We start from the raw sequence: 12741 nt of genomic DNA, 5'->3' as shown, positions 1-12741 counted from the left end.
TTTCATATGACATATTGGGTGTCTATATTGAACCTGTAATTATTCATAAACACTGGCAAATATTAATCATGACGAATTCTGGCCCGCCGGCGGGACAAGGAATGGTAAGGGATCGCGCCAAAAACAGATATTGCACTGTACTTACCAATAGATGTTTCCGTAGGTTGGAAGTAGAGTCTTTGGACATTGAAAGCAAATTCTTTGCTGACAAACAGAGTTTGCATTGCACAATCAAATTCCGCCCATCCTTCTCTTTAAATATAAAGTGGTTATTGAATTTCCAGGAATTAAACCCATTTTTGCCAGGGCATGGCAGGCTCTCGTCGTCAGGCTTCATTGCGCGGACTAATACTGTCTGGTAAACAGGTGAGGGTGTCTGACGTGAGTGACGCCTCACCAACATTCTGACCAGGAGGTTGTGAATCATAGAATATTCTGATGTCGTGATTTATGTGAATGTGATTGCGTTTTGTCAGTGTTGGATTGGAAGACCAAAAATAGGAAAGTACCGCGATGTAATCCCTTTATTTTAGCAGAGTAACTGTAATCTGATTGCCACTTTCTGAAGCAGTAACTATAACAGATTACAGTTACTCATAATTTGTAATCTGATTACGTAACGCCGTTACATGTAATCCGTTACTTCCCAACACTGGTAACAGTGAAGACTGGGTATCTAGAGTGTGTGTGTGTAAAAAGGGGAGGAGAGTAATGTGTGCACGCGCTCGTGCGCATGTGAGGAGGCGGGGGTTGTACTTTCAAGTAACTATGCCCTTTGATAAACTATGCCCAGCGGTAAGAGTCTCACGTGTTGAGGATTTTTGGGTGGTTTCGTCGTCCTCCCTGAATTCCTGGAATTAGGAGGGAATTTCCACCACAGGCTCCTCGTTAATAAAAAGCGACGTCATCCAGGTGTGCTGGGAATCGTCCGGGAATGAGAGTCTCGTTCACGGTTTAACAGGGAATTGATCGCCTTTGTTTCAGTCCGTGTGGCCGCGACAGCAAGCTTGATTGAAGCAAATCTGTGAATCTGTTGCTGCGGTAACGTTGATCAATTGGTTGGTGTAACTTGGGCTCGTTAATGAAGTAATACGACTTTCAGCTGTTTGCTGTTAGTCGTACCAAAGTTTGCGTGCTCTCAATAAAGAAAACCAGAGAGAGAAATGGCGGAGCCTCTCCTTAATAGGTCTAACCTCGGTGTCAGTCAAACCAGAGAGAGAGAGATGAATGGGTGTTCAGGGTATTTAAACACCTGAACTGTAGACACACCCTTTCTTCCGTCAAAGCAAGCTTGTTCCATGTGTTGCCAGTGGTACTGCCACCTGCTGGTTTAGAATGGTACCTACAGAGAGATCTACGAGAGCATTCAACCAGTTGAAGCAAGCGTTCATAGAGGCGCCGGTCTTACACCAACCGGATCCAAACCGTCCCTTCATAGTGGAGGTGGACGCCTCTAATGTGGGAGTAGGCGCGGTGCTTTCCCAACGGCCAAAGAAACATAGCTCCCTCCGCCCTATAGTCTTCTATTCTAAGAAGCTCACCGCTGCCAAGCGTAACTACGGGGTGGGAGACCGTGAGTTACTGGCGGGAGTTCCTGTCCAAGCTCAACATCACAGTTAGCCTAACCTCTGGTTACCATCCGCAGGCTAACGGACAGGTGGAGCGCGCGAACCAGGAGGTGGGGAAGTTCCTGCGCGTGTACTGCAGCGAGCACGCGGACACGTGGTGCGCCATTCTGCCTTGGGGCGAGTACGCACAGAACTCCCTTACTCATTCCAGCATGGGGATGACACTGTTCGAGTGCGTGCTCGGTCGCCAGCCGCCGCTCTACCCCTGGAACGTCGCCTCCTCAGACCAGCCCATCGTCGAGGAGTGGTGTCGGAGAAGTGAGCGGGTGTGGGAGGACACCCATCAGCGACTGAACGAGGCGATTAGGCGGTTCAAACTGAAGGCAGACTGGACCTCTCTGGCTGTTGTTTTGCAAACTGACTACGTCCTTTGTTTTGTTTGCCTGATTTTCTTTGTCTGTATCATTGCCACTGACATGGAGAATAAACTCCCTTCGTTGCAACCTGTGCCTCCGGCTACCTCTGTCCCGACGCCCCCGGCGTCACAGCCAGTGTATATGAAAGGTGCTATATAAATAAACTTGCCTTGCCTATGAAAAAGAAATCCACTGACAGCGGACTATAAATCACCTATATTGAGATTCATTTGACACTTTTAACCTTTTGCTGTTTTAACGGCTCATCTTTACTGATTAGGGACAATCATGGATCACTAGCTTATGTCCAAGAACTGTGTTTTATGTTGTGACGTGTTGCAGCCGGCATTAAGAAAGTAGGACGCAATATATTTTACTTTGGTAAAACCAAAGCCCACCACTGATCAACCATGAATGATAACATAATTGTTAATTATTGGGGAATGTTCAGCCAACTGAACTAAATTGTTTGATGAATGTGATTTTATGAATATAAAAGTATGAATGTAAATAATTTTACTGTGAACGTGTCTGTTACAAATCAGTTCCATGAGATGCTTGATGTTGTAATGTACATGTATCACAGAGTATAATTGAATGGTCAATTTACTGTTTATTGCTGCACTGCATCTTTCTTCAAATGTTCTAATGTATTAAGTAGTTCCATGTTGACACCTGCATCTGCACTGGATAAGGTCTGGCAGTCGAAAACAGAGCCACAGATTATCATCAATGTTTTCAGTATTATACCATAAAAATATATACATGAAAATAATTAAGAAAACAAATAACAATATAATAATTAGGGGTGGGCATACATTTTTTTTTATCTAGATTAATCTCACAGAAATCTTGAAATCAATCGAGATTAATATGGCTCATTCAGAATGTGTGCTACCCAAGTAATGACTAAAAAAAAAAAAAAAGTCAGTTTTTGAGACAGGGTTTCTTAATACTAAGGGTGCATTAGACCAGGGGCTCATCTCCTGTTTCCAAAATGAACAAAATCAACAACTTTGATACTTGAAGAAAAAAAACATGCTCAATAAAATGTAGGCTACTCGTGTTCAACGGTTTATTCAATTAAACATGAAAATAGTACTGTATGCCTACACATACCATAAGAGGGCATATTCAGTCAAACATGAATTTGGAAGCCTACATACTGTACAGTAAAAGGGGTTGATAACATGTTTATTCAGCTAGACATGAGATTTGAAATGTAAGCCAACATTTAGTACATTTAACTTGTTTTCGGCGGTGGCGACTCTTCCCCTGGGCTGCATCAGTACTTGATCCAGCGTCAGCAGCATTAGCAAACGGGTGCTTTGCGTTTAAATGGTACTTCAGACTGGTAGAACTCCTACAATAAACTAATTCCACGTTGCATAAGGTGCAAACAACTTTAGTCTTGTCAATGTCTCCATTAGGAAGCTTCTTAAAAATGAATTTTCCATGAAGTAAACCTGGCGGCTTCATGGCTGCATCCATGTAAGCACATGTGCAATTTGTTTTGGGTTAGTCTTTGTAATTCACAGGTTTGAAAACTCGTTCTCGCATCAAACGCCGTTGACGCCGATAACAGCCCACCACTAATAATAATATAATTCCAATTAGTATCCATCACGTATGAAGTCTGTGAAAGACATAATTGACAATTTCATGCATCAGAAACCTACAGACAGTGTAGACACAAACCATGGTTGATTTTATATCAGTTACTTTGTTGATAGCTAGTGAGTACATTCATCTTAAACACTCCAATGAGTGCTGTTCCATCGATTCTGAGCAGTGATACAGATTCTCTCATGTGTGAATGTGCTGGTGACTTCGGAGATTACTCTGAGTACGAAAACTCTTCCCACACTCTGAACAGTGATAGGGCTTCTCTCCTGTGTGAATCCGCTGGTGTTGGCGGAGATAGCCTCGATCAGAAAAAGTCATTGCACACTCTGAACAGTAATATGGCTTCTCTCCTGTGTGAATACGTTGATGCAGTCGGAGATGACTCTGACTCCTAAAACTCTTGCCACACTCTGAGCAGTGATACGGCTTCTCTCCTGTGTGAATTCGCTGGTGTTTTTGGAGATTACCCTGAAAACTAAAACTTTTCCCACACTCTGAGCAGTGATACGGCTTCTCTCCTGTGTGAATTCGCTGGTGATTTTGGAGATAACTCTTAGAACTAAAACTCTTCCCACACTCTGAGCAGTGATACGGCTTCTCTCCTGTGTGAACGCGCTGGTGCTGGTGGAGACTACCCTGATAAGTAAAACTCTTCCCACACTCTGAGCAGTGATACAGCTTCTCTCCTGTGTGAATGCGCTGGTGTATTTGGAGATAACTCTTAGAACTAAAACTCTTCCCACACTCTGAGCAGTGATACAGCTTCTCTCCTGTGTGAATGCGCTGGTGTATTTGGAGATAACTCTGAGAACTAAAACTCTTGCCACACTCTGAGCAGTGATAGGGCTTCTCTCCTGTGTGAATGTGCTGGTGTATTTGGAGATTACCCTGAGAACTAAAACTCTTCCCACATTCTGAGCAGTGATACGGCTTAATTCCTGTGTGAATGCGCTTGTGGGTTTGTAAAATACTCCATGTACTAAAACTCTTCCCACACTCTGAGCAGTGATACGGCTTCTCTCCTGTGTGAATGCGCTGGTGTATTTGGAGATAACTCTGACAACTATAGCTTTTCCCACAATCTGAGCAGTGATATGGGTTCACTCCTGTGTGTATGCGCTGGTGTACTTGGAAATACCTCAAAGAACTATAATTTTTCCCACACTCTGAGCAGTGATAGGGCTTCTCTCCTGTGTGATTGTGCTGGTGTTTCTTAATAAAACTCTTTCCACAATCTGAGTGATGTCCCTCCTTTTCCATGTCTTTTTCCTTAAATAAAGAGACATTACAAAACAGGGTGAGATACAAATACGCAGAACTACAGGAAACAATATTCATATTAAGGTTAAATCAAATATTTAACAAACAAAAATGTGGCTTGTTTTACATATTTATTTTGTACATTTTCAATTGTGCTTATATATGCAAACTGATGATGAACACGAACAGCTTCTCTGGGTCAAATGCCCCAAACTCACATCTTCCGCTTGGTATTTCATTTTAAGAGATGCTGTATAATAACATTTTTTTCTGGCTAGAAACCTACAGTGTTATTCACAAGAATTGTTGAACAGCGTAAAGGTTTTGAAATCATCTTCAGACATAGATCATAGCCACCAACTTTAATAAGCAGCATTATAAATGTGTTCAGCCTGCAATGTGTTAATTGTCACCAGCAGAACAGATTCACTAACATACAGGTTTCAGAAAAGGAGTTTAAAAGTTGAATAAGAAGACAGAGAAAGAAAATAAAAACATTCATTCTTTTTGCAGCCAGGTTATTTATGTAAATTCCTGATTGAGTCCTAAATCAATTGATCAACTTGTAACACTTTTTAAGAACTCGCAGAGACCCTGGGGGTCATACATCACATGATATATGTATATACACTACCGTTCAAAAGTTTGGGGTCACTTAGAAATGTTCTTATTTTTGAAAGAAAAGCAGTTTTTGTTTTCAATTTAGCTAACATTAAATGCATCAAAAATACACTCTATACATTATTAATGTGGTAAATGACTATTCTAGCTGTAAACGTCTGGTTTTTAATGCAATATCTACATAGATGTATGGAGACCCATTTCCAACAACCATCACTCCAGTGTTCTAATGGTACATTGTGTCTGCTAACTGTGTAAGGAGACTATTGAATATTTAGAAAACCCTTGTGCAAGTAGGTTAGCAGGTTTTGCTGATTAGAGAAGCTATAAAACTGACCTTCCTTTAAGCTAGTTGAGAATCTAGAGCAGGTATCACCAAATGGCGGACCGCGGTCCGGATCCGGACCCGAACGCCGTCCTGTCCGGACCCAATCACATTCCTGATTAACTGGATACGGACCCAAATGCCAAATTAATTTTAACGGGAGACTATATTTTAAACCGGAGAATTTATTTCCAGACGAGTGTTACGTTCACCACCCATTTGAGTGTTACGTTGCCCCCCCCCCCCCCCCCCCCGCTCAACAACTTTCGTTCTCCACCCCCCCCTCCGCCCGCTCAACAACTTTCGTTCGCCACCGCGGACCCGGACCTAAGGTCTGAGCTATCTGCCAAAAATGGACCGCGGAAAGATTTAATTGATTACCCCTGATCTAGAGCATTACAATTGTTGGTTCGATTAAACTCACAAAATGGCCAGAAAAATACAACTTTCAATTGAAACTCGACAGTCTATTCTTGTTCTGAGAAATGAAGGCTATTCCATGCGAGACATTGCCAAGAAACTGAAGATTTCCTACAATGGTGTGTACTACTCCCTTCAGAGGAGAGCACAGACAGGCTCTAACCAGAGTAGAAGGAGAAGTGGAAGGCCCCGCTGCACAGCTGAGCAAGAAGACAAGTACATTAGAGTCTCCAGTTCGAGAAATCGACGCCTCACAGGTCCTCAACTGGCAGCTTCATTAAATAGTAAAACGGCGACTGTGGGATGCTGGCCTTCAGGGCAGAGTGGCAAAGAAAAAGCCGTATCTGAGACTGGCTAATAAAGAAAAAGATTAATATGGGCAAAAGAACACAGACATTGGACAGAGGAAGATTGGAAAAAAGTGTTATGGACAGATGAATCAAAGTTTGAGGTGTTTGGATCACACAAACGAACATTTGTGAGACGCAGAACAACTGAAAAGATGCTGGACGAGTGCCTGACACCATCTGTCAAACACGGTGGAGGTAATGTGATGGTCTGGGGTTGCTTTGGTGCTGGTAAAGTGGGAAATTTGAACAAGGTAAAAGGGATTTTGAATAAGGAAGGCTATCACTCCATTTTGCAACACCATGCCATACCCTGTGGACAGCACTTGATTGAAGCCAATTTCATCCTGCAACAGGACGATGACCCAAAGCACACCTCCAAATTATGCACAAACTATTTAGAGAAGAAGCAGGCAGCTGGTGTTTTATCGGTAATGGAGTGGCCAGCGCAGTCACCAGATCTCAACCCCATTGAGCTGTTGTGGGAGCAGCTTGACCGTATGGTATGAAAAAAGTGCCCATTAACCCAATCAAACTTGTGGGAGCGGCTTCTGGAAGCATGGGGTGAAATTTCTCCAGATTACCTCAGCAAATTAACAGCTAGAATGCCAAAGGTCTGCAATGCTGTAATTGCTGCTAAGGGAGCATTCTTTGACGAAAGCAAAGTTTAAAGTAGAAATTTATTTCAAAAAAAAAAAAAAAAAAACATTATTTCTACCTTGTCAATGTCTGGACTATATTTCTATTCATTTTGCAACTCATTTGATAAATAAAAGTATGAGATTTCTGGGAAAACACCAAATTGTCTAGGTGACCCCAAACTTTTGAACGGTAGTGTGTCATGTAACATGATATATGAAACGTTTTTGTTTAAATACTAACATTATTTTAAAGCATAAATCAGCGAAATAAAGTAAGTTTGGACTTTACCTTGTGCAGAGCACTTTTTTCTCCTGAGGAAGTCGAATATGATGCCAAGATCTTTTGTGTACCTATGAAAAATAAATTTAAAATGAATGAAATTAAGATAAAAAAATGTAATTGCATGAACAGAAAAGGAAATACAAACATTTAAATACGATACAACAGATGCATTCAAATGAAAGTAAGTTCACAAGAACTACTGTGCCGAGTGTGATTTACTATTAAAGTAAGATTGAACATTTAAATTCAACTGGTGGCATGTTGTCCCTGACAACAGTACAGAAATGGCATTAAAATGTGTTCGTACCAATGTACCAGAGCTGTAGCACTTGTATGAAGCTGAGTGTTGAGCACATGCTGGTTGCCATCTCTCTCTATACAACATCTTTCAAAGACACTTCTGAATGTGTTAATAGATAACATTACAAAACAAACCTACCTCGCCTGGTCTGTTCTCTCTGGTAGGACCCAAAGTGTGCAACAAACTGTCTGGCTGGATCTCTGACCCCCACAGGAAAAAAGGTGTCTGGGATGATGAGAGCTGGACTGTGAACCTCACACTTATGAAGAAAGATCTGCACTCCTCAGACTGGAAGAACAACAGAAACAAGAACTTCATTTTAAAATACAACAGGAATTTATGACTGCTAAACCTTTTACACTAGGAAACTACAATACAAAATATGTTTAAACTGTTATAAAAAATATATATTATACTGTAAATGTGACTATACAAAAGTTTTTATACTGTAAATGTGACGTTAAATTACTTTTGCAAAAATATACATCACTATAAAGAGAACAACAACGCTCCAAGAATTTGGACAAAAATGTGCGTTTTATCCACATAGTTTTAGGGCAGAACATTGTAGAGGAGAATGAGATGGATATTTCTGCTTTGTTCCACCTTTATCGAGGAACACAGTTACACCCTCAAACCACCACCAGATTTACATCAACAAACTGAGGCACTTTTTACGTTCAATATGCGACTAATCCGCTGAGGAAACCGAGTAGTAAATTACTGATTATCAGAGAATGATCGGTAACCAGGAGAATTATTCACCGATACGCATATACAACGTACACTTCCTCCTCACACGTTCACGAACATCTAATGCAATTCTCTTACATGTAAACACAGCACAAAGCAGGCTAGGCTACATGTGCACATCTGCATTTTACTACAAGCCAGTAAAGGACGAACAATCTCAACATCGACATCTCTCACATCAAACACAACCACAACAATGTCCGCTCCAGTACTACAGTCAACGCTGAACTTACTTTGATCGTACGGACGCACACAAACTGGGTGTGAATGCTGCAACATGGAGACCTCTTCCTCTGTCCAGGGGAGCTGTGTTCCAAAGACCCGGATGACGCTGACGGTGGGCGGGACTTCCGTAGGAGCATGCGCGGTGACGTCACCGCATCTTCAAACTGCGGCGCCACTTGTGAGAGAAAATTGAGTCCGTTTTGGAGACTCTGTTGGAATCGGAGTTTATTTGCCAAGTATGTTCACACATACAAGGGATTTGTGTTTGGTCACAGTAACCAACAGTGCACCACAACTGACAAACATTACACAAACACTACACAACCTGGACACGCACGCACGCATGTACACCATAAAATAATGGCAGTGGTTTGGTAATTCTAGTTTACATTTACATTTATGGCATTTAGCAGACGCTATTATCCAGAGCGACTTACAAAGGTGCTACGTTGCTTGGAATCTCCAAGGTAGTATAGCAGGGTTGCCAACTTTTGACGTTCGCTTGGAGTGAGATTTTAACCTGGAGCCGGTGGCGAACGTAAAATGGACACAGATTCAGTGTTATATCGCCGGTGGATGGCGCCAGAACTAGCGAACTAGTAACGTATTGAATCATATATGTGGATCTGAGGTAAATAAACTGGATATTTTTTTTCGGCGTGAGATATCGGAAGTGTGGCGTGAGAGCGTGTGAAAACGGTCAAATGCGTGAGAGTTGGCAACCCTGAGTATAGATAGTCCTGAACACAAGGTACTCTAATGCCAGGTTCACATTACACGCCTTTTCAGTCGTCAGGTTTTTGTGCCGTTCGCACTACACGACTGGTCGTGCTGTAATCGCGAGTCTTTCAGTTGTTGTGGCTTTCACACTACATGACTAATCGGCGACGCGGGCTCACGAATTACACGACTGGGGAATCGCCGACTCATCTGGCTGCCGTCCAAAAACACGTCTTGGGGTTGTAATCCACCAACTTTCACTCCTTGGGGTCGCACAGAAGTTACAGACGTCAAACACACATACATTAGTGATGTGTCGTTCGCGAACGATCCGGTTCTAAGAGTCGGCTCTTTGAAGTGAACGATTGGAACCGGCTCTGCAATGGGAGCCGTTTTTTTCCTTCAGTATTGCGCTTGTGCTCTGCAAGTGCCACAGTTTTTTTCCAACATCGTTTTTATTTGTCCTTCGGTGCCTCGCTGTCTCTCCCTCTCCTTGCGCGTATTGATCTGCTTCTGCCAGTGGTAGAGAGCGGAGAGTTTATTTCCTCAGTTTGTGCCAGTTTGCGACCAGCGCGAGGGTCCGTGCGCCGAAAATGACGCAATCGCGGTGGCTCCGCCCCTGCGTGAGGACCCCCGTGAGAAGCGAGGTCGTGCACCTCTTCAGCGCAATGAACAAAGTTATGTATGCCGGGTTCATACACCTTTACAAGGTGGAATTCAAGCACTTGAACGTCACTTTCAAGGTCCATTTTCAATATTTCCAAGCACCTTAAACTTAAGTTAAATATTTATACATATACTCGAAATGATTCGAAACAATTGGGCTTTTTATATCACATCGATTCAGTCAGACAGCTATTTTTGTGAAACAAAATACAGTTACATTTTCAAGCATTTTCACCTACTTTAGCACTTTTCAAACCTGGAACACAATGCAACATTCGTCAGGTAAATGCTCCTTCCCCTGTGTTTGAGGGGTGTTTCTTTATACTACCACATATCGTTTCGGACAACACTGCAAAGAATGTCTCCACTGCCCGCATGTCAAGCGTGTGCTCAACACATCTGACCAATCACACGCAGATTTCAGTTAATAATGTGGTGGGAAAACACTGAAAAAAAGTTATCTCCACTTTTTTTGTGGAAACGGCAGGCAATTGACCAAGCTGTATTGCGTTCTATTTTGGTACTATTTTGTGATCATTTAATAATTGGTTATAATAAAAGTTTTATTTATAAAGCATTGTTATGCAGCATTTTTACTCATCACAAGTGCTTAACAATGTCAATAATGAAACAAAATGTTATAAAATTAGTATTAAGCTATTAATTAATTAATAATGTAAAAAATATATATGGGGAGCCGTTTGGGAGCCGAAAGAGCCGGCTCTCCACAGTAAGAAGAGCCATTAGAGCCGCATCTCAAAATAGAGCCGAAAATCCCATCACTAACATACATTTCTTCTCTAGAAGTTTTCACTACGTGGTTTTGCAAATGTCAAGTGGACCTACAGAGGCTATTTTGAAGCTTCCTCTTTTTAGCTGACTTTCTCCTGCATGTACTTAAAAGGGCAGACAAGCATATTTAGACACTTTTGATAATAAGTAATTTGATTAATACTATAATGTAAGTAAAACATAATAATAAACTATTTGATTAATAGTGTAATGTAAGCAAATTATAAAAGGATTACAATATTGAACAGTGTGATTAAACTGTAATGTTAGCAAAATATAAAAGGATTAGAATAAAGACTTTGGTTATAATATATGAGATTACACAAGATTACAAAAGCATTGTGATTAAAATATAATTTTCCAACAAGGTCTAACTATGACCCAGTGTTGACCCATTTAAAAGAGGATTTTGAGCGCTGGTCGTTATTACCTATCTCTTGCTGCATAGATTAATTCTGTAAAGATGAACTCTGCCAAAATTGTCCTATCTCTTCCAATGCTTACCTATATTCTTATCCCAGGCCTTTTTTGGCAAATTGGATGGCATGGTGTCTCAATTTATTTGGAACAAAAAGACTGCTAGATTGGGCGGGGCCCTGCTATATAGACCCAAATCTCTTGGAGGCGTGGCCTTGCCCAATTTAAAATTCTATTACTGTTATGTTGCTCCCTTATAGTGTAACTAAGTAAACATTATTACTCGACACACAGAGAAACGGAGGACAACTTGCTGGATCACTCACTAGTTTTTTTATTAATTGTATTGGTTGTTATGGTTACATTCAGAATCCCTATGCCCTAGTGGCGGTCTGCCCTCTGGTGGTAAGTATTGGTAGGACATCTCTAGGTTCATACATAACATATCTCCTTCCCACTAAGATTCGTTGTCAATAACATTAACAAGAAATATGGCAGAAATAGGAAATTACGGCTGATAATCAATACAGAGTTCCAAAACTCAACCATTAAACAACATTCTGCCAAGGCAAACATTCTTAAACATCCTTCAACATTCCCTTTTTTTTTTTTTTTAATTTATTATTTTTTTTAAGTTCACTGATCTCTATAACGTACTGGCGGACGTGTGATCCTCACAGGATATCGCCGTACAGTCCCTGTTATCTCAGAACGACCTGTGTGTGTCATTACTGTGGACTGTGGTGTCTTGGGTGGTGTATGTGTTGTGTGTGGAACTGAATCAGTATCCTCCTTCTGTTGAGATGTACTTGGGTCAAGTGTGGTACCAGGTGTGGTTGTCTGAGGTAGTGACAGTGGATAACTCGCGGTCACTGGTGGGTCTGACTCGGGCCGAGTCAGCATCTGGTCCACATGACGCTTCCAGATCCCTTGTGTTCCCACATTTACCTTATAGGACACCGGTCCTGTCTCCTCGATCACCACAGCTGGCATCCACTTATCCTCCCCCCTCCTATAATCATGCACGAGCACTGGCTCACCAACTGCAAACTGTCTCTGTTTGGAGTGTAGCTGGCGTCGTTGCTGTTGAGCCTCCTGCGACTGGTGCACTGTTCCAGCCACGCTGGGTTTCAGGAAATCCAGTCGAGAACGCAGCTTGCGTCTGATGAACAGCATTGCAGGGCTTTCTCTGGTTGTTGCATGAGGGGTGTTGCGGTAGGTCAGGAGGAACGTATCTAGACGCTGTTGCAGTGGTGTAGTTCCTCTGGAAGACCTCAGAGCGCGCTTGAAGGTTTGCACAAAGCGCTCTGCTAAGCCATTGGAGGCAGGGTGGTACGGTGCTGAGCGAATGTGTTTGACT

General features: G+C 42.0%; 1 protein-coding gene across 1 annotated transcript; it reads right to left on the bottom strand.

Annotated features, from left to right (window-relative positions):
• Nucleotides 1–3045: 3045 nt before the first annotated feature.
• LOC143484079 (uncharacterized) lies at nt 3046–8951 on the bottom strand. The gene is made up of 4 exons (XM_076982577.1): nt 8795–8951; nt 7947–8096; nt 7514–7575; nt 3046–4879 (listed from the first exon to the last, which is right to left on the bottom strand). The coding sequence occupies exon 4, from the start codon at nt 4868–4870 to the stop codon at nt 3791–3793; it is 1080 nt and encodes a 359-aa protein (XP_076838692.1). The 5' UTR covers nt 4871–4879; nt 7514–7575; nt 7947–8096; nt 8795–8951; the 3' UTR covers nt 3046–3790.
• Nucleotides 8952–12741: the final 3790 nt, after the last annotated feature.

This window comes from Brachyhypopomus gauderio, chromosome 20 (genome assembly GCF_052324685.1).
Source record: "Brachyhypopomus gauderio isolate BG-103 chromosome 20, BGAUD_0.2, whole genome shotgun sequence".
Classification (NCBI taxonomy): domain Eukaryota; kingdom Metazoa; phylum Chordata; class Actinopteri; order Gymnotiformes; family Hypopomidae; genus Brachyhypopomus; species Brachyhypopomus gauderio.
This window is presented reverse-complemented; position numbering and strand designations above follow the sequence as displayed.